This window comes from Rhipicephalus sanguineus, chromosome 2, assembly GCF_013339695.2.
Source record: "Rhipicephalus sanguineus isolate Rsan-2018 chromosome 2, BIME_Rsan_1.4, whole genome shotgun sequence".
Classification (NCBI taxonomy): Eukaryota; Metazoa; Arthropoda; class Arachnida; order Ixodida; family Ixodidae; genus Rhipicephalus; species Rhipicephalus sanguineus.
The window spans coordinates 49246448-49269903 of record NC_051177.1 but is presented as its reverse complement, the minus strand read 5'-3'; the positions used below and the strand labels follow the sequence as shown (position 1 = coordinate 49269903).

General features: G+C 45.8%; 1 protein-coding gene across 1 annotated transcript in view; it reads left to right on the top strand.

Annotated features, from left to right (window-relative positions):
* The window catches only part of LOC119382904 (fatty acid hydroxylase domain-containing protein 2), a 69406-nt gene that overhangs the window by 19491 nt on the left and 26459 nt on the right, over nt 1-23456 (top strand). The window contains exon 3 of the mRNA XM_037650812.2: nt 17072-17175. Within this exon, the coding sequence (XP_037506740.1) occupies nt 17072-17175 (104 nt within the window). The remainder of the gene's footprint in view (nt 1-17071; nt 17176-23456) is intronic.

Genomic DNA, 23456 nt, shown 5'->3' with positions numbered 1-23456 from the left:
ATCCATATGGTCGACAGAGCAGCCAACCAGGGTCCGTATTCACAAAAACGTCTTGCGATAAAAATTTTCTTAAGAAAATATTTCAGCCAATCACGATGCGGAACATATCATTTGCGAAACCGGTTGACCAATGGGAAAGCGCGCTTACGAAAGGGAACCTATGTGAAGTCGGACCCCGACTATTAACCTTGTTTGACCGCTCTGCTTTTCATCTCTTGTTTTCTCTCTCCGGTAATCAACAAGAGATAATTAAAAAAAAAATAAACATGTTAAACAGGCAAACAAAAGCCCCGTATGGAATTTTTCTGTACAAACTTTCTTTCGTTGCTGATTCCTAAGAATGAATGAATGAACGAATCAACAACTTTATCTATCCCTGGTTCAAGGAAATGGGGCGATGGGACAGAAGGGAGGGGGGGGGGGGCGGAGCTATATGAAGTAGGCCTCCTCTACCCACTCAGCCCACTCCAGGATGGTATCCTGAATGTCGGGCCTCGAGCTGCGCAAGGCAGCCTCCCACTGCTCCTCGAAGGATTACTTATAGACTTTCTGGAAAGGCCCTTTTTCAGTACTCCAGTAGCGCTTCAACGAAGCGAGACAGAGAGCGAGCGAGAGAGAGAGAGCGCGGGGAGGGAGGGAGCAAGCAAGCCGTATTTAGGAGGCTATTCGAATTAGAAAAAGGATCATCAGGCGCGATTTATGTTCACGGTTGAGGACAGCGCAAGCCAACCGCGACTCTAAACCGATTTTCAAAATTCTTTGCTCTTGATTTATTTTTTTCGAACCGGCTTAGTCTCGTTAGAAAAGCTTGGACACAATGGTTGAATTGGCGCAATAATTGCAATTATAGTATAATCCACGGTATGCCGCATTTATTTGTAATTTTAAACTGTCCATTTGAACTATTGTTAACAGGAGAGTAAACAACCCTAAACCAATTTATTGAGGCTAGGAATTTTTATATTTATCCATTTACAAAAAAAAAACAAAGAGGCAGACTGCTAGGGAATAGGTGCGCGCAAAACATCCGTTACTTGAAAAGGTCGCCAAAGCCGCGCGGCGCTGGTGATGCCACGGATGGCGCTACTTCGGGCCTCTTTAGGCCGTAGGAAAATGTTACCAAAGTTCGCAAGGCTTAAATTTAAGTCATTATTTCTCTTAAGGCACCCTGCATATGCTTGTTATCAAATATGTGAGTATAAAAAGAAACGAAAGGCCATGAAGCCAGAAAGCACGTTTATCGAGACTTGAGCAGACGCTTTGAAATCCATGATGTCAAATTGTCTTAATTGTAATTTACCAAGACTTGGAGTACGTTAGGAGCGATGTTTTTGCTATCAAACGAAGTGCGCTAGTTGCTGATAAACTGTAACTTCACATTACACTAGCCCTCAGTGTTTCTTTAAAGAGTGGTCGTGTGAATGGGATTTTACACAACTTGTTCGCTCCTATCAGAACGCTTTGAAGTAGCTATAGCTTAAGAGGACTTTGCATGAATACTGTCTCGCTAGACATGATCTGATTTTTGATCTTTTTTTTTGTTGGTGGCGGTTGTGGCGGGTGCTACAGAACTGCAGTTGGGAGAGGAGTACCGCTTGCCGTAAAGACGGCTTAGCTACTTTTGTAGAAAAACAGGCAGAACCAACTGGTGTCTGCTCTCTTTTACGTATATTTCTTGTCCTAGATTTCTCGACCACAAGGCAGGCATCCAGCTTCTTATGTCTGCACACGGTTTCCGCTCTCGTGCAAACGAGTTCGGGTCTGCTAAATTAGATTTGAAGTCGACCCCGTTTTTCATCAGATCCGTCGAAGCGAGCAACTAGATTGGCGGCCCTTGTAACTTTCGCGTTGGCGTCTTAACGTGCAACACGGCGCACGCACGAAAGAACGCTCTGTTAGGACGCGGCCCAAAGTTAACCGAAACTGACTTCTAACGCACGAGGGTGCTATGAATAAGACGAATAGTTTTGGACTGGTGACGGAACTGACGTCACTTATTCGCGAGAAGAATAAAATTTGTGGAAGAGACATAATGCAGCGCTAAAACACATTCAATAAGAAGAGGAACACGACACGACGGGACAGGCGCTTGTGGAGAAAGGGTATGGCGAGAAAAATATAGAAAATAGTGACCCCATCTGCCTTGCGTTAGGTCGTGTGCTGACAAAAACTGTTCTCTTTTTTTAAACAACACACACACACACACACACACACACACACACACACACACACACACACACACACACACACACACACACACACACACACACACACACACACACACACACACACACACACACACACACACACACACACACACACACACACACACACACACACACACACACACACACACACACACACACACACACACACACACACACACACACACACACACACACACACACACACACACACACACACACACACACACACACACACACACACACACACACACACACACACACACACACACACACACACACACACACACACACACACACACACACACACACACACACACACACACACACACACACACACACACACACACACACACACACACACACACACACACACACACACACACACACACACACACACACACACACACACACACACACACACACACACACACACACACACACACACACACACACACACACACACACACACACACACACACACACACACACACACACACACACACACACACACACACACACACACACACACACACACACACACACACACACACACACACACACACACACACACACAGATAGATAGATAGATAGATAGATAGATAGATAGATAGATAGATAGATAGATAGATAGATAGATCACAGAATCTCAAATGGCGCTAAGTGGGGTAGGATTTAAATCTACATAGTCGCGTCGCAAGCTTGCGCAAATTTCTAACAAGATGACGATAAGAATACAAAGAGATTGGAACGAAAGAGAAAAGTACCGAATGATAGACGCAACTCAGACATGCTAATTGCATTACACAGAGGCCGACTGAAATTTAGGTTTCACAACATTCATCTGCGACTCGCACTGCGGAGATGTTGCGACTCTACTTTCTCGAATTCGGTGGCAAGTAAGCGCCATGTAATCAACATCGAAGACTGAGAGTTCCGACGAGGGCACGAACACTTATACGAAGAGTTTATAAAAAGCACGACAGCGCAACTATCAAAAATGCAGTCGAGCTTCGAAAAGCCGAATTTATTCTTTATTTTCGAATTCCCAGTGACGACTTGCCATAATTTGTCTGAGTGCCGTCTCCGAGCACGTTCGAGTGAGCCCTTCGTCTGGCGCACGGGGGTCTGATGACATCCTTCAATTAATGAGGTACTCACACTGCGCTCAGTAGAACCTCGAGCGATGCACTACCGACAAAAACAAGACTGTTTTTTGACAAAACCCGCAGATTTTGTTCTTTTTCTGTTCTTTTTGTCTCTCTATGTGTCCTCTCTTTTTAGTTCTTCCTTTGCTTTTCACCGTCAGATGTCAACGAGAGGATTTGTTGTGGCGTAGAATGGCGCCAGTCGCGTGGCTTAACCAATCTAACTAATGGTTATAACATCTTGAGAGGTTAGTTGCAGCATTGTTGCAAACGATTGTTAACTGCGCAAACCCAGGAAAAAGGATAACGCAAAAGAAGACTGACGGAAGATCGAGCACTCAATCCATTTTGTGCATCTTCTTTTGTGTTGTCCTTTTCCCTAATTTTGCGCACTTAGCAATTACTTATAATAGTCGAACTGCTCGCTGAGGCCTCCTTTATTTTTTTGTTAGTTTTTATGGTGCTTGACTGCTGACTCGAAGGTCGCGGGATCAAATCTCGGCCGTGGTGACCACATTTCGATAGAGGCGAATCGCTAGAGGCCCGTGTACTTATATTTAGGTGCACATAAAAGAATCCCAGGTACCTAAGAGGGGGAGTTACAACGCAGTTCCTCAGGTCCTGAATAAAGTTCTCTGTCTGTCTGTCTGTCTGTCTGTCTGTCTGTCTGTCTGTCTGTCTGTCTGTCTGTCTGTCTGTCTGTCTGTCTGTCTGTCTGTCTGTCTGTCCGTCCGTCCGTCCGTCCGTCCGTCCGTCCGTCCGTCCGTCCAGGTGGTCGTTATTTCCGGAGCCTTCCACTACGGCGTCCCTCATAATCATATGGTGCTTGTAGGACGTCAAACGCAAACAATTATTATTGTTAGTTTTGATGTGGTAGTTTTCACAGGCATTATTTTGCACTCGCCGCAGATGACATGCCGAAGGAGTTAATGGGCGTCGCAGTCTGGCATAATACCGAAGCTACCTTTTCTGTGCGTTAGGTTACGATATTGACTACATGGAACGTTGGAATTCTGTTATGAGCATGTCGAACGAGGTATGACTGAATATTTAAGAAAGAAAAAAAAAGATGCATTCGCATTTAAACGTGACCCCTGTGGTTCTAATGTAATTGTTATTCGCTAATTTCTTTTTAATTAGTAGTCGTTAAAAAATTACATCATTAAAGCCAAAGAATGTCTGCATCGCGTTTTCACCCGACAGCACTGTAAAAATACCGCGTTCGCGGCCATATTAGCCTCTTTATCATAGGCGTGCGAACAGGGGGGGGGGGGGGGCAGGGGGGGGCGGCCGCCCCCCCTAATTACCTAAGAGGGGGGGCGCGAAATCTGCCCCGTACATTGACCCCCGTAGTCACCTAAAAGGGGGATCCCCTTACAAAAATGGCTATAGCACTCTATAGATTGTCTAAACCTTTTTTTTAGTCTATTTTTGTAAGAGGAGGGGGCGCAAAATCTGTCTCGTCCATTGACTTACAGGGGGGGGGGGGGGGGCTGCGATGAACCTTCGCCCCCCCTGATTTAGAACCCTGCGCACACCTATGCTCTTTATAAAAAATCGGTATCGTCTTAAAAAAAAAAAAGAACACTTAGCATAGAGAAGAAAAATCCGGAGCACCTTTCAACTTGACGGGAGGTAAGGAGGATCTGCAGAGTCCATTGTTTGAATCACCTCGCACCTGCATGGGTGCTCTGGAGAAGCGAATAGGCCCCCGCCCAAGTACGTGGAGCACAAAAGCGGATTTGGAATCTGAATAGACCCCGGGAAGGCTGGCTGCCGTCGATCGATCGGAGGAGTTCGGCGGGGCCGTGTGGATAAGAAGGTCGCGACCGTGAAAAAAGAAGTGGATAGAGTTCGGCTGTTGTGCCGGCGATGCCGTCCTCTCGACTGGTTGCCACCAGGAAACGAAGTGGGCCTCGAGAAAAAGGTGGCAAGACGATATCGAGTAATAGCCCAAACACCTGGAAACTCTGGAACTCTGCAAGAACAGAGTGAGTGATAAGGGGTCGAAGCGGGGGAATCTCATCAAGACAGAGCAGGTGGAAGAAAATTACTTACGGGAACACGAAAATGTGAGGAATAAGTTGATTATCAGTTAGTGTTCAGGCGTCATTCTTTTCGTTCCTTGACTGCTGACGATACGTTTTACCAATGCCTTCACTTCGACTGAGAAATTACAGGAAGATAGAAATTTTTTATTACGTTGTCGATGTTAGCCTGGTAGTCTCTCAATCTGATTGGGGAATCGCGGCCTTTAAGAGGGCCGTGGGTGAGCCATTGTGATTACTGAAGCGCCGAATCAAATCACCGGATTCCAGAGCGCAGATAGCCGCGTACGTTAAGCTCCGGCCTTCAGTGACCGATTTTACTTCATGTGTGCTTGCAGGGCTGGTCTTCTCTTTTTTTCCCTTATCCACAGCGCAGGGTAGCAAACCGGACGCCCGTCTGGTTCACCTCACCGCCTTTCTTATTCTTGCTTTCTCTCTCTCTCTCTCCATTCAGTCTATGACATTGGGACCTCCTGCTCCTGCAGATATTCCCTACGTACGTGGTATACTGTTGCAATGCACATGAATTGTGACAGATACGAAAGTACGCCACAGCACGCAATAAAAGCATGATTCGCATGTATAAACCTGCGAATCACGTATCCGTATACCTTTTTTCTTTGTGACATGTTTCGTGCTCGCGCGAATAACACGTAACATGCTGAGTCTATATACTACGTGATGCACCAAAGTGGTCGCGATCGTAAGGCATGTGTTACTGCACGCTACTATAAGTTGGCAGTGCTGGTGACTCTTTACTGTATGCTGCGGTGTGACTCTTTACAATATACCTTGATCGTGTTTGTACTGACACCGACGACGACTAATCCTGGAACAATCATCCTAATGATTGTTGCTGCTCTGCTGTGGACGGGCTGCCGTAGAGAGATTGAGGTAGATAGCTCAGATACATTATCGGCCATTTTACAAAAGTAAAATTAATATATCATACAAAACGATAATAAATATATTAGAGATAAGGATGCCATGACGGAGCGTCCACCGTAGCGAATAACGCCGCGGGTGCTACCCAAATGCGGTACGCTCTTTAGAATCTTTTAACGCAGGAAAGTTTTATGTATGACGTGGTCGAAGTACACCACTTGAGTTCAGCCCACAGAACATTATAGGCAGCACAGCATACATCAATATGCGAGCATACTGATTTCCTTGAAAGAGGAGAGAGAGAGAGATAAAAAAAAACAAGACAAACAATGCACACATGCACACGCATGCAGGACGTTCCTATCAGAGCTGTTCTGATAGACCCCTTTTTTCCCACCCCTGTGTACGCTATAGCAAGGTGGTTATTACTACCAGGTTAACCTCCCTGCCTCTTCCTTTTCATTTATTTTTTTCTCTCTCTCTCTCTACTGCATGATTCCCTTCTATGCAGTGCCCCAGAGGGGGACAAAATGTCACCATCTCCCACTAAAGGGAACCATGTGGGGATGCGAAGGAGCGCATGGGCTGACTTACAAGTTCCGTTCATCACGGACACCTTGCCCCATGTTAACGCGTCCTTGCATGTGGAGCACACCACGAATTCACTGTAGTTGCTGTTGCTGTTACCCGTCCCGAACTCTTGTTGGAGTGCGCCACGCGGGTTCATCGCGCGTCTAGAATCTCTTTCTCCACGCCATCACGTGATTGCTGAGAGAGTGTAGGGGGAGAGGCCACAACGTCTTACCCAGCCCATTACGCATGCCCGAACGCGCTAGCGCGTGCCAGCTAGTTCTGACTAGGATACAACGCGTTGGTTCATCGCGCGTCTGCAGAATCTCGTTCGCCGACGCCATCACACTATTGCTGAGAGAGTGTAAGGGGGGGGGGGGTCACAGCGCCTTACCCAGCCCCTTACACAGCAGTGCGGCGGTTTGGGCACGTTGGTATTCCATCTTGAAAAAACTATGAGCGCACAGAAAACACGGACGACAAAAAGACACACATATGCACACACGTAAGCGCTTGATTGTAAGGCCCGAACGCGCTAGCGCGTGCCAGCACACGTGGTTTTTTCTGCGTTACGCCAAGCTAGGACAGCATACGACGAAGAAGACTTCTCCTTGGCGCGAGCGCGCGCTCTGCACGTATAATCATCAAGGCGGTCGAAGAACAAGACGAAGACTTCTCCTTGGCGCGAGCGCGCGCTCAATAGGTTACAGATGGCTATGGTAGGTTTTATAAAGCGAACGGTCGCGAATGGAACTACGGACAAAGCCCAACGCAAAAGCTGTTTCGCGTCTAAAAGCTCACAGAATCCCTTATACATTCGCCTATGACGACTCGAAGACGAAAGCCATCTTTTTTTAGGTCTGAGTCGATGTATTGATCCTCCTCCGCCCCATTCAAAAAGCTTTCTGCACCTAACCTGGTTTTGCACTGCCTCCGTGATCGGCCCACTCTTGACCAAGCGACGATGTCATGTGATGCGTCATAGTGACGTCATGATGGCGCCACAAAATTTTGACGATCTGTGACGCCATATTGGCATCACGTAATGGTGACCTCATCACGTCATGGTGATACTTTGCACTACTCGCGCCGACGCGGGACGCCGCCGACGCCGACGGTTAATTTTCGCTTTTGATGAGGTATCTAAGGCTTTCGCCTTAGTAAAAGTTACCTCTAAGCCATCCTTGAGTTCACTCAAAAGATTTTCAAAGAGTTGCTAACCTTTGTGGCACGTGACTCGTTGACCCCAATTCAAGCTACTTGTAGCATTATCAACCTATATCAACACATAAACGCGTAGCTAAGCTGCTACCTTATGACTCTTTCGATGTTATTTCCCGCCTATACGCTTCGGCGCCCATGCACCGACGAGACGAGGAAGAAGCGAAGCAATATCGGTGCCTACCCACGTCCGGGACCGGCGCGGGTGACGGCCACTTTTCAGGCGCGCGACATCGTCGCTGACACGTATATTTAGCCACGCCACGGCCCGAGACGCGTCGCTTCCCAACGACGTTTCCCGCTGCGTCGCGACCTCGGTCGCTCGGTCGTTGTTGTCGACGTACGCTACGCGCGCGATCTGACGGCTAAATGAACAGGGTCGAAGGCGTGACGCGGAATCGTCTCCTGCGCGCGGGCGTTGTCTCACGAGTAAAGCCTCGGCGTCTTCTCCCAGTCGTTGGTCGTGTGTTACTGACAGTGACTGATGGTTTTCTGCGTGCGTGAGACCACTTTGCGGTGCATCCGCGCGCAGCCGCCGCCCACCCGTTGTCGATACCGAACGGCCCAGATTGAAGAAGCGACAACCTCTTGTCGGTGACACTTTTGAATGTCGCAACGAAGCTGTGAGATATAGCAGTGCGGACCTTAAGGTGTGTGATATGTATGGATCAATGCTAGGCGTCTGGGTGTTTCTTCAGAGCCTGGCTCGGAACACTTAAATACCGCGGACGCTCAATAAATGTATGAGATATACGACGTTCTGCGGACGAGCACGCATGGGGTCGCCGGTTCGAATCTCGAGCATGGCGCGCACTTCCTCGCGGAGGACGCGAAAGGAAAGTTGTTCTGCCTTTCCTCGTATGCATAAGCTCGCTATTGAGAACCTCTCTCGCAGTAGCGTAGCCAGGAATTTTTTAACTGCGAAGTTGTTTAAGCTGTCGGTAACTTGTGCTCCGTCGTAAAAAAAAGTTATCATAATCATGAACCGGCCCGCGCTCTCTTCATTCGCGTTAGGATTAACCTCTTTAAGCTATCGGTAACTTGTGCTCCGTCGTGCAAAGACTCCTCCGGCGGGTATGCACCACAGGAATTGGGCAAGCTCCACTATTGTGTACAGCTGGTGCTATACTGTCAAACGAAAACGACCACGTGGGAAAGAGAGATAGAAAGAAAGAAATAGAAAGTAGAAAGAAAGAGAGAGAAAGAAAGAAAGAGGAAGAGAAAAATAGAGGTAAATGAAGGGAATAAAGACATAAAAAGATAAAAAGACGGAAAAATATAAGCACAGCTAGAATTAAAGAGATAGAGAAAGAAAGAAAGAGAGAGAGAGAGAAAGAAAGAAAGAAAGAAAGAAAGAAAGAAAGAAAGAAAGAAGGAAAGATGAAGAGAAAGAAATCCACGAAGAGAAGGAATTATAGTGAGAAATAAATAAATAAAAAGAAACAGACACAAAAAGAGGTACAATAAACAATGAAAAAGAGAAAGAAAGAGAAGAAGAAAGAAAGTTGTAAAATAAAGAGAAAGAAGGGAGGCCGCCCAGCTGCGCTCTTCATTCAGGCTTGGAACCACCAGAGCGAAGCTGCCGTAATTTTTTTCGAAGAGTGGGGGGTGGGGGGGCTCACCCGTACTTTATGCATGTTCGTGCGTGGATATATGCACACGCAAACTTGAAAATCTGAGTGGGGGGGGGGGGGGGGGAGAGGGGTGAACACCCCCCGTCCCCGGCTACGCCAGTGCTTTATCATATGAAATATCGGCCGTGTCTTCCGTATTGCCGATGGTGATTGCGGTACGAATGAAAGCTATATAGTATTAGTCATAACCAGGCGGGCGACCACAGGTGGCGGAATCAGTTAGTAGCTTTCTATGTTACGGCACACGTCAAAAGCCACGTGCAGTTTTGAGATGTTAAAAGCACAATTGCTAAAAAATACATATATGTTGACACTGTGACCATCCCCATAACGCTCATTGATTAGGGTATCTACGAAACTTAGCTGTCACTCCACGTATTATTAAAACGCTTGCCGTGGTAGTATAAAGCCAGCTCAACAACCCCGAAATAAATTAGTAAAATTATAAGGATAACTAGAAATACCATGAATATACGCGATCAAATAAGAAATAGCAGGTATTTTCGTTTACGTATTCTTATTTGCTAGGGCCAAAGAGCGCTTATATTACTTGAACATTTCAATTCTGTAACTACTTCAGTCGTTCGAACATTCCTGCTCTGCGTGAACATCTATGTTGTAGCATTCGTACTACGTGCATGTATGTGAATGTCTGTGCTTGTGTTTTTTCCTCAAGTGTTATATATTGCGAGGTAAATTATCACGACAGGGGGTGGGCGTGCAAACACGGGCACAGGATAAGAACTAGACAACACAATACTTACCAACTAGCTCAACCTTCTGTCGTTCAAAAAATTATCACGTCAGAGAAAAAAAAAAAACAGCCGGCGTCACACGTATGCACCAACCTCTTCTTGAGCACATTTTAGGAATTATACTTCGATTTCGAACTTTTTTTAGCCAACTTATCCACAGCTCTAATGTATTATACTATAAAAATGCATGACTAGGCCACTGCTGCTCGAGTAATATGCTCTGTACACAAATACATACACACACAAATACATACACGCACGCACACGCACACACATTCGCACGCACACATGCACACACAAACACACGCACGCACGCGTACATGCACACAAACACACACATACACACAAACGCGCGCGCGCACGTATGCGCTATTCTTTCTTCTGTTTGTTGGAGCAAAGTTCAGGCAATTTCGGAGCACGATTGGAATTTATGATCTTTTACGAGCGCTCGAAGTCACAAGTGTGTCCTCGGGCAATCTTCCTTCAAAGGCTCGAGCACACGTTGTTGAGGTCAGTTTGCTAAGGTTTACTTGGGAAGGAGCCTTGACTTCTTGACAGGCCAAATAAGGGCACGCCGTATGACAGGAGCCTGCGTTGGTTGGTAAATTATGGTGGCTCCGGGAAGCGGCTCCCAGCCGAGGTGTCTCTACACATTCTTGTAGTGCCACCTCGGCTGCCAACGCACAGGTTATTGTCCCCGTCATTGAATTCAACTTATCACCGTATTTCAGCGCATTGCCTTCATTTAAAACCCCGTTTCCTGGATTCACGCTCTAAGCTCGGAAACTTTAGGTTACCGGAACTAGACATATATGCCTTAACTATACTGTCAACAGGCGCATGCATCAGATTTAGAAGTTTTGGATCATTTATCTTCAGGTATTAAGGTGCGGAGCTCCGAGGTTAGCGATAACTTGCGGAGTTTAGACGCGTCTAAAATAAGCGACAGACGCCGTGTTACATACTGTGTAGGAGGGAGATATAAAAGGGAGCAAAGCATATGCGTAACTTCGGCTACATTCGTCACACTATGAATTCTCTAACTTTCATGCATGTCAATGTCACCTTAGGGTTAACGAAACATATGTCGCGAACGTGCAATATTGTGCGCTGAATTCTTCATTTTTTTTGCCACAATTGGAAGTGTAAAGCACTGGTTATCTTTCAATTGTGAGAGAGCGAACATTTATAGCAGTTTTCTGAGTTCCGATAGTACTTTCATATTTGTATACGACGCGACACTGACAGACTATTCGTTTGTGGCTAGCGCCGGAATTCGCCCGCCCAAGTTTGTGGTTAGATTAACACCGGCCTAACGGCGCACATTTAACACAAATATACAAAACAAATATTATGCCTTAAGGGCAAGTCTATGTCGCAAAAAAAAAAAAAAAAAAAAAAAAAAAAAAAAAAAAGATTATCACGCCTCCGCATCCGCACGTGGCGCAAGAACTCTGTGCCGGGAACCTTACTTTTGCGTATTATTTCTTGCACCGTGCTTCTGTGTACATGTAAAACAAGCGTGCTCCGGATTCTCCGTTAGGGGGAGGGATGAAGAAGGTGAAGTTCCATCTCCTCTCCTCCCAACCCCCTCCCACTGAGGCCCTTACGATCGGGATGCAGTGCAAAGGCGGGATATTAAGGCGAAAGCTTTAAATTCCTCATCAAACTCGAAATTCGACCGTCGGCGTCCCGCGGCGTCGGGAACGAGTGATGCAAAAAAAATCACGTGATGACCTCACCATATGACGTCATGATGACGTCACAGAACGCCAGAATTTGTGACGTCATTATGAAGTCATAATGACATCACGTGACGTCACATCTCGTGATGATGCCATCACATGACAGCTTGGTCAAAGGTGGTCCGATCACGAAAGCAATGCAAAACCAGGCGAGGTGCCTCCGATCTTGGAGGCAGTGCAAACCACGTCAGGCGCAGAAAGCTTTCGACAGGTGGCGGGCCAGGATCAATACATCTACTGAGAAGAAAAAGAAGTTGGATTTCACCTTCTAGGCGTCCTAAGTCAATGCATAAGGGACCCTGTGAGTTTTTAAGGGAGGGGGGGGCACCTCCTCTGCTTCTCGAATGTCTATATGTGGCTAACGTGTTAGTATCTTCTACGAGGGCTTTTTTTTTAAAATCACAAGTACTCTTCACTGCAGTATAGACAGAGATTTTGACAAGGAGAGTTGCTTTTAAGAAAATAAAGATTTGGCAACTGTAGAGAACATATCTTTCTTTCATCAGTGTTTTTACTTCACTGTACAACTTCAGCAATATGAAACTTCACGTTTACAACTTTAAACTCAGGAATAAAAGATTATATCGCTATATGGAAGCATATCACTAATTACTGAGCCGGACTTTTTCAAAAGTTTTTCATCGTTTTTTATTAGAACGACAATATTTTTTTTTTCATGTTAGTTGGGCACTGTTTTCACTTATATACATTGCGTCTAGTCGTGATTGAGCTAAGGAAAGCTGTGTCAGTTTTTGTCTATCACAATTTTCATTCTAATATTTATTTATTTATTTATTTATTTATATATTCACTCACTGACTCACTCACTCACTCACTCACTCACTCACTCACTCACTCACTCACTCACTCACTCACTCACTCACTCACTCACTCACTCACTCACTCACTCACTCACTCACTCACTCACTCACTCACTCACTCACTCACTCACTCACTCACTCACTCACTCACTCACTCACTCACTCACTCACTCACTCACTCACTCACTCACTCACTCACTCACTCACTCACTCACTCACTCACTCACTCACTCACTCACTCACTTATTTACTTACTTACTTATTTACTTATTCACTTACTTACACAAACTGTTTAGAAAGCGTACTATATTTAACTACCGCTCAATGTCTAGATCTGTATTACCAGGCACGATAAACTGGTTATAGCACACCCCTTCTAATTGGGCCGTATCGGACTTTTTTTTTGTTTTTAGCGACGACAACCTGAGCAATAAAAAAGTAATCGCGCACCTATGAATCGGACTGAACACTACCCCCACAGTTCCGCAAATAATGTTTTCCCTGGATGCGCGACCTGCATTCTTATCGTCCAGTTTCACCGGCAGTTACAGCGCAGCGGAATTTTCTTCCCCAGTGGAATGCATTAATGGAAATGTTATCACGAGCACTTCGCACGACCTAGTTAACAGACTCCCAACCTATGCTGGGCGCAGCCATTGCAGCGCAATGAAAATGAGCACACATAACGGACGGCCGCGCACCGCAGGCGATACGCGCACAACTGATTTATTGCAATGCTTCGAGCCCCTTCCGCCTTTCATCCCTCCGCTCCAAGGATAGACAAACAGTGTGCGTGTGTGTGCGTGCGTGTGTGTGTGTGTGTGTGTGTGTGTGTGTGTGTGTGTGTGTGTGTGTGTGTGTTTTGTGTGGGTGTCTTTGTGTTTGTGTGTGCGCGCGTGTGTGTGTACGTGTCTCCGTATAAGCACATTATTCAACCTAGTATTAATGGTCACTATAAGGACTGACGCTCCCTGTTAACCAAGGTTTTAAACTACACAGACGGTTCTGGCACCTTAGTTAGCACGTAACGGACACACGGCATTGCACGTAACGCGTTTACAAACAACCCTTCATAAGACAGAATTTGCAAATTAAGCACCGTCGAATGACTAGATAAATCTTTTCTTACTTCGCTGGTTTCTGCCTTCCTACGTTGATTTCTACCTTCCTCGAAATAAACGGTTTCTGACTTTGTTTGAAAAAAAAAAACAACTTGAGGAGTTTCTGAAAATCTGAATGTTGAATAATGACCCTTTCTGTACCTTCAATAATTTATGACCATTCTTATCTCTCGACAAACCGACGTGAGTTTTTTTGTTTTCCTTAAGAAGGCAGTGCAAATACCAGGCCTTGTAAATCTTAGTGAAACTCACACGCTTCGCTCGCTGCGCAACTTCAAAACCCTTTACGTGCCTTCCGCTGTAGGGAATAAAGTACACGCTTGCAGGCATGAAACGCCAGGCGGGAACTCCAGCAATTCATCTTCGAGCGTCACGCAACACCTACTCTAAACTTCCGCACGCCCACGTCGCGTCGCGTTCCTATTATTTCCATCGCGTCCGCGTGTACTTTGCAGTGTTATGAAACGTTTCGTCTTGTCGTAGCCTGCGAGCATGCATTCGTGCTGCAAGGGCAAAAAGCGCTGACGTACGCCTGACCTTTTCCTCCGCTAAGTACTTTCGCTATGCTTACCACAACGTGCTCAGTAAAGCGTTTGCCGCTTGTGTTTGAAAGTAAAGCTTTGTCCCGTGATATTCTGTTTGAAAAGCACAAACACGAATAAAAATAGTTTTACTCCGAAAGCGGTGCGCTGAATTCTGTGAGATTTGTTATCTAGTAACGAAGAAAAAGCACTTCCTGCTTTTGCGTCTCATCGTAAAAAAGCCGCCAGATCCCACGCATTGTGGGAATCGATGTAATGTGAAGCAGCCAGCAAAGAGCTGCATACATCGTCTTGTCTGTCATTGAGGAAAATGCGTGCCACTCATGTTATTTATGTTCGTCACACAGTCACGTCGCGCAATACCAATTTCGGGGTAGATCAAGCTAACGGAACCGCCGCCAGCACCATGAGCGTGGCACGTAAGTCATGCTGTACATGACATGCTTCTCATGATTATTATGTTAAGTCATGTCATTTATGTTCGTCACGCAGTCACGACGCGCGATACCAATTCCGGGGTAGATCAAGCTAGCGAAACGGCTGCCAGCGCACCATGAGCGTGGCACGTAAGTCATGCTGTACATGACATGCGTGTCATGATTTTCATGTTAATTCGTGTTATTTATGTTCGTTACACAGTAACGTCACGCAATACCAATTTCGGGGTAGATCAAGCTAGCAAAACGGCCGCCAGCGCACCATGAGCGTGGCACATAAGTCATGCTGTACATGACATGCGTGTTATGATTTTCATGTTAACTCGTGTTATTTATGTTCGTTACACAGTAACGTCGCGCAGTACCAATGTTGGTATTTATCAAGCTAGCGAAACGGCCGCGAGCACACCATGAGCGTGGCATGTATATCATGCTGTACATGACATGCGTGTCATGATTTGTACGTTAGGACCTGTCAGTTATGTTCGTCATACACTCTTGTCACGCCGTATCTATTTTTGTATATATCAAGTTAACGAAGCGGCTGTCAGAGCACCAAGACTGTGGCATGTATATCATGTCGTTCATGACATGCATGTCATGATTTTCATGCTATGACTCGTCATTCATGTTCGTCATACAGTCATGTTATGCCATACCAATTTTAGTGTACATCCGATTAACGAAACGAGCAGGAGAGCACAAAGTCGTAGGCGGATAGATAGATAGATAGATAGATAGATAGATAGATAGAGAGATAGATAGATAGATAGATAGATAGATAGATAGATAGATAGATAGATAGATAGATAGATAGATAGATAGATAGATAGATAGATAGATAGATAGATACGCTCAAAGTCGCAGAAGTTCGCTAAGAGCTTCGCATTCAAAAGATCTCGTTGAGTCTACCTACAGTTTGCACTTCCCGAAACTTCTACACTTCGTGGCCAACAACTAATCCTTAGACCTCGGCATTTCCCGCGTCGCATCCGATCACCGCCATAACGGTGGCATCTAACCGTGGCATGCCCCACATTTTACCCGCACATCCTCAGATTAGAACCACATTCCCGAGGAGTTCACAACTGGTAATAATAACTAGGGGCCAAATTCGCAAAACTTCTCTTTCGTAAGTGTGTTTTCCCATTGGTCAGTAGGCTTTGCTAATGATGTGTCCCGCATCGTGATTGGCTGGAACATTCCCTTAGGAATATTTTTAGCATAATACATTTCTGTGAATACGGGTCCAGTTCTTTCGTCATGTTTCATATAACACTGTATAACTGTGTGAAATTTTGTGCTAGGCGTGCTTATCATGCCCTTACACCTTGTATTTTTCAGTACTTGCACATCAAAACTATCTAATATTGTATAATTTGAGAACTTTCCTGTCACATGTCGTTTTATTGTTATATTTGTTTTGATTCCTGTATTGTAGCCACTCCTATCTTCAAAGCTTCTCCGCCTAATCTAAATCAGTATAAGTCGAGAAATCAATAAGTCAATCATCAATCAATCATTCAGTAAGTCGGTCATCGAGACTGGTCGACATACTTGAAAACGAAGCTCTGTTCAGCTGTCTGGAGGTTTAGCGCAAAGAAACGACAGAAGATTTGAGGATATAGCGTTCGTGTTTATTTGCCTCTTCTGTTGCCCTGCGTCGTTTCTTTGAGATAAACCTGGCATACAGTATTAACTGTCTAAACAGTTGTCGATACTGCATGTCTGGACAGCAGTTGCCCAAGGTTGGCGCAAGATCTCCTGCACTAAGAGTGCGTTACTCATTTCAGTAGTATGCATCCAGTAATAAAAGAACAACAAACGTCCTTTCGCACTAACTTTATCTGACAAAGGACAAAGCGAGGGAAGTTTCCGCTATCACATCTCCAGTAATCGTTTTTTTTTCATTAACGCCACTTTTGTATTATTGTTCGTAGGTTGATGAAAAGCAGTGGCGAAGCCTTGCGAGCGACGCTGGACTTGAACTTCAAGAAGACCGTCTACTTCTTCCGAGGCGACTACTTTATCTTGACTGCGGGCGGTACGTGATTGTAATCCTCGATGGCCGGGCGCGCCGCTCTTTTTTTTTTCTTTTTTTTCAGACGTTGAAGGTTCACGGTTTCGTATTCTTTTGTTCTCGACGTGCGCTGTCTGGAATTCAGAAAGGCAATTAGCGGAATGTCCTTAGCATTTCGAGCTTCGGACACACCATCAGCTACCGCTGACCTTTATGTATTTAGCGAGACAGAGAGGTAGAGAGGGCATCTGTTAGAACACATGAGGTCAATTGACTTGTGGGGGTTTCTCGCTTCTTTTTGTCAACTGGCACGCGCGCTCATGAAGCGCGTGCCAGTTGACAATAGTTGAAGTTTGGTTTCGAGCTTTGCTGCAGCCTGCAGTGAAAACTTACCTGTACTGAAAAAAAGAAAAAAAAGGAAAAGTGAAAATGGTACTGAACACCGTTGGGTTGGTTTGGTTGGTTTAACCCTCCGAAATTTTTTGCACGTGTACATACGCACGCACGCACACATTCAAACACACGCACGCACATACCTAAGGAGTGGACGTAAAGATTGCTTGAACCCCCCACCCCCGTGAAAATATTCTGGCTACGCCCCTGATACTCAGGATATTTTTCGGGTGGAAGAGGAGGAGGGGGTACGACACGACCTTCTTACATGTACAAACGTGTCTTGTTGTTGGTGTGCGCGGGTCGAAAATTGGTCACGCTAGAGTTTGCGCTGAAAAGAACTGTAGGGTTGGGACAGGTGTTATAAGGAATTCAGCTTATGTTACGCTGATGCCTTGGGTCTATGTGAGGCGCTATGTACATATGTGTGAGGGGACATCATAGCCAGCGCTTGGCAAGTTAAGGGGCAGGTAAACTTACAGAAGCCGCTTACGTTCAACTCAAGTCACTGAACGCACCAGATTTTCAGTACTCACGGCTCGAACGCACTCTGTCGACGACATTTCTCGAGTTTGTCGCGCGACTCATAGTGTGCACGTTAGCACATGGTCACTGTCAGTGAATGTCTCTATCGTGGAATAACTCACAGTGCAAACATAGATACAAGAAGAGCAGAAGAAGGGAAGTACACGTGCAGTGTGTCCGTCTCTTCTTCAATTTGTCTTAATTAATAATAATTGTTGGGGTTATACGTCCTAAAACCATAATATGATTATGACAGACGCTGTAGTGGACGTTTCCGGAAATTTCAACCACCTGAGTTTCTTTAACGTGCGCCTAAACATGAGTACACGGGCCTCTAGCATTTCGCCTCCATAGAAATGCACTTGCCGCGGACGGGGTTCGATCCTGTGACCTTCGGGTCAGCAGTCGAGCACAATAACCACTAGACCACCGTGGCGGGTACCTGTCCGTCTTCTAACGGTATTGCTCTGTAAGTTGCACTCCATGGCGAACATACATCAACTCCGCGACTGTGCTTCGGAAGGTCTTCATTCCTTGCATTTGTTGGGGATTCCGCTGACAGCTACTAAAGTAAAAGATGCTGAAGACGAAAAGAGAACCAGAAAGATTGACCTTCACAGAGGGATTCGTTCTTTCGGGAGGCATGCCAGGAAAAAAACAAGCACGATTCAATTTGTGTCGCGCAGCTCGACATTTCGAAAGCGACTCGACAGGGATACGTGGTCAGAACTGACTCTTTGTCCGTTGTGGAAATCCATCTAGAAGAGAGAACAGTCGAAATAAAAGGAAGGCAGAAACGGGGATGAAGCCAGGGAGTTTTGACAGCACGTGGCATTCGCTCCTCTCCCGTTGTCAACCACGTAACAGGTGACGCTACGCGCAGGAGGCTACCCGCCGCACTCAATGCCCTTGTCACGAATGCTCGGAAAAATATCCTCTGGGACCTCGGAATAATAGCACAGGCCTTTGTTGGTCGTGCCAAATAACAGCGGGAGTGTTAAAAAATAAAAAAAAGAAGGCATCGCTGACGACACGTGGCAATGACGCCCTTTTTTATGCTGCATCGAGTTGACTCGGAGGAATTGAAAAAGCAAAGGATTAATAAAGAAAAGTACAAACAAATTATACACGTGCTTTCTGTAGGATACTTGAAATAAACAGCGCAAAAAACAAACAAACAAGAAAACGGATGGCCACGGAAAGGAAACACACAGGACAAGTGTTTCCTTTCCGTGGCCATCCGTTTCTTGCGCTGTTTATTTCAAGTATGCACAACCAACTAGCCCTGTCGGCTACTTTGTTTCTGTAGGTGTTTTCACGGGATGCTTAGCGAGAATCAGATGAGTGGAGGAAAAGACTCCGTGTGGATAGATACTGGGAAGGATAGACACGTGTCGTTTAAACAGCACGTGTACACAATGATCGACATTGATAAAATCTTTGTTTGAAACAGCGCACACAGGACCATGACGAAGAAATAGGAGCACAGGACAGTGCCTGTCCTGTGCTCCTATTTCTTCGTCCTCTTCCTGTGTGAGCTGTTTCAAACAAAGATGAAAGCCTACAGACTCGCTCGAGTTTCCATTCTTATATAATGATAAAATCTTTGCGTCGCTGAATTGCACGACACTGTGAAAGCTAGAGCCAGCGGCGGGAAATTGTGAACCGAATGCCCACTTCTGTTTCTGAAAGGTGGCGACTAAGACTTGGTGGTCGACTAGAACTGCTTTATGGAGCAGAACGTCTCAATGATGGTGTCTCAACCATGTGTCTCCTGCTTCTGACACCATAATAAGTTGGTCCTCTTTGCAAATTTACAGGACGGCCATGGATAATGTCTCCACAATTTATGCCGATGCATTTTGCATAAAAGTGGTTTCTTATGTTAATTCCGGCTGTCGATAGCATGCTGTTAGTACGCGCGAACGGTTTTTCTTATCTGGCTGTTCGGTGCACGATGGAAAGTTGGAATGAGAGGTACATTTGCATAACAAAGGAGAGCGATTCACTCTTTTTTGTTCAGGTCATCGTGAAGATTAGGACTTTCCGGTTGTCGTAATCTTATTAAATTTTAAGAGCTTGCGAGCGAGGGCATAAATATCCCTAACGCGAATGTACCCACTGAATAAAACAATAAATATAACTTATGATTGCTAGAGTATGGGAGGCCGCTTTTGAAACGAGAGGCAGCACAAGTCGTTCGATCCCCGCTGCGGCGCTCTTAATCATGTCGGCGTTATTACAGCGAGCTTCACTGTCATTGAGTGAAATATCTTCGTGTTTACCTGTGTGCGTGTGACACCATGCTTGTTAGCTTAATGGATAATCGAGTGTTTACTGCAAATAAAACGGCCTGTAGGACTGTGAATTTTACTTATTTGTCTAATACTTTGTTATCGGTGCTTCACCTTTTCGTGTTTATTTTATCTTTGAGGGCTGATACACCGAAGCACCGGTATATCTGATAGCTTTGACACCAGCTCATTTATTTTCGATTTGGTTCACGAAGTTCCTTACCTTCTGTAACGGGAGATAAGAATTAATTGTCTTAGTGTCTGCACGCTTGGAGATTTGCAACGTTCACGTGAACCGAGAAAGATTGGACTAGACACCTTCGTTTCCTCTGTGCGCGCACTAAACGATAAAGAGAAGTGGAGACGAGAGGCTTTGCTTCTCTGAGACTCCGAGTGCGTTTCCCGAAGCAATCAATTCAAGCCACCGTTTGGCCGCTCGGCGGTCCCAGCAGAGAATCGAATTGGAGATTCTCGCAAAGCGTTACCGCGACGACGAAGTGCCATGGCTTTCTGTCTTACGCAATGGCTTCTTCGCACTCCCCGCAGCAGCTTCCGATGAGCGTTGACGGGGGTGACACAAGGGCTTTACCGGAATTAGTTGTCGTTGCCAGTACAGCTTTTGTGCTCTTGAATGCCGTTTCGCAGTTTAGTCGTACGTTGATTCTTCTTTCAAGACAAAACGAAATAAATAAACAAACAAACAAATAAATAAATAAACAAATAAATAAATAAATAAATAAATAAATAAATAAATAAATAAAGAAAGAAAGAAAGAAAGAAAGAAAGACAGAAAGAAAGAAAGAAAGAAAGAAAGAAAGAAAGAAGGAAAGAAAGAAAGAAAGAAAGAAAGAAAGAAAGAAAGAAAGAAAGAAAGAAAGAAAGAAAGAAAGAAATGAACAAACGGGCAAACAAACGAACAGGATGCGACCTCCCGTTCTATTGATAAATCTTTCCTACTCCGAACGTACACACCACAAAAACGTTGCGATACCAAGGACACCCCGACTGCCCACACGTGCTTGTTCGGTACATTAGTCGTTAATTTGACGATTGCGCCACAATTAAGCAATCACAGGCTTGCCATCTTGGTTCGCACGCATTGTCCGATACAGAGAGCTGCTGCACATGCTGTAGATACTACTAGGATGCCAAGCCTTTACAAGCGGCAGCCCATGTTTCCTTATTCTGTTCGCTTTAGTCAGAACAGACCACAGAGAGCTTCGCGAAATAGACAATAGAGTCAACAACGGGTAATCAGCGAAGCCGCCTGAGAAAAGGCCCTGTATCAGTAGCGTCTACAACAACAAACTGCCACCAATGACGATGAGCATGGGAGGTTATGAAACCTGTGGACTCTTGGGTCGCCAGTGGTTACCGTTCGCGCAGGGAATGCTATAGCCCGACTTAATATTATTGAGAACTAACAGACAGCAATGCCAAGGAAAGTATAGGGGGTGTTATTTGTAGTAATTAGAATATAAATGTGAAGAAAGTAAAGTGGACGAAAAGATAACTTGCCGCCGGCAGGGACCGAACCTGCGACCTTCGAATAACGCGTCCGATGCTCTACCATGGCGGCGGTCATCTCCCCGTCCACTTTATAGGGTATATATGTGGATTGAAACTTAGGAGTTTCAGTCAGCGCCAGTCGCAGCCATGGCGGCAAGTGTGGAACACTCTTTTTTTCTGCCTTTTTGGCGTCACGTGTTACGTGACGCCTAAAAAGCAGAGCGAATAAATGTGTGTATGGTTGCTTGCACAAAGGAAAAAAAAAAAGGAAGCCGGCATGAAATGCTAGCTAAAAAAAAAAATTGGCCGCGTATCTGCATGCTTCGCTGCAAATGTCGTCTAAAGACGATAGAAGAGGCGCTGCGTGAGATATGGACGCCATCTGGCAATACGTCGGGAAACACGAGTGCTGTGTTGCGGGCTGGTACTCCCGGCGCAGCGGCAGGCGAAGACCGGCGGTGACCAACGCGACCGGTGGGGACGCCGGCCAGCCCGAACACGCTGTTTGGCGCGATGCGCCGAAGGAGAAAAAACGTCCGCACTCAACGAGTACTCTCCACACACTCTTTTATTTACACGTCGCCTGGGTAAAACAGCAATGCCAGAGCGGCGCCCCCTGTCATTCGTACAATGCAATACTGAACCGAAACCGAAACACAACATGAGCTTGTGCAGAGGGCACGGAGGAAGACAAGTTTCAGCGCAGTCGCATTTTCAGCGCAGCTTAAGAAACTAGGGTTGTAACATTGTAGGGCGAGTAGGGCCAGAAGGACCGTCACGACGAAAACCTGCCTCCTCAGTCGTATTCGCCTGGAACGTTGGTGTGGCTTCGCGTTCCCTCCTCCACTCCTGGCCTTTCCACAAAGCTACTGCCTAAGTACGAAGGCCCCTACCGCGTCCTACGTCAAGCATCCCCAGTTAACTATATGATTGAGCCTGTTCAATCATCTACGGGCCGCCGTCGTCGCGGCCGCGAGACTGTTCACGTCGATCGACTGAAGCCGCATTATGACCCACCAGCTGTACCTGTTCCTTAGGTCGCCAGGATGGCTCCTTTTCCGCGGGGTAGTGATTTGTAACATGGTACGGCGCAGACAAGAACGCCTGCGAAAGAAGAAGACGAAGACGGTGGCTGTTGGCGCTCGCGCTTGCTCGGCTAGGAGCGCTGATCGCTTCAGCTGTGGCAATCTTTTAATAAACGCGTTACTGTCTCAACGTTAAACGCATACCATCAAGGTCTTTAAAATTGCGTATCTATGTATTTTCTGTTAAAGGAACACACCGCCTAATGCTTACCTAGTGATGTTGCGCCTCAGATATGCGTAATGTTTGCTTTTCGATCAACAATGTACACAAGTATGAACCTAGTCAGCCGTTCACGATGGCTGGCCCTTGGGCAAGTGGTTCAACTTTGGCCGAGTGGTTGAATCGAGGGACGTGCCGACAAACAGAAAGACAGACAGAAAGACAGACCAAAATTTCTGCGTTTAAGTTCCCCAAGAAAGACTATCGTCTTTAAAAAACTACAAGGTTTGCGGTAACGGTGATGCTGCACAGAAAAAGAAAGAGTATTTTCGTCTCTTG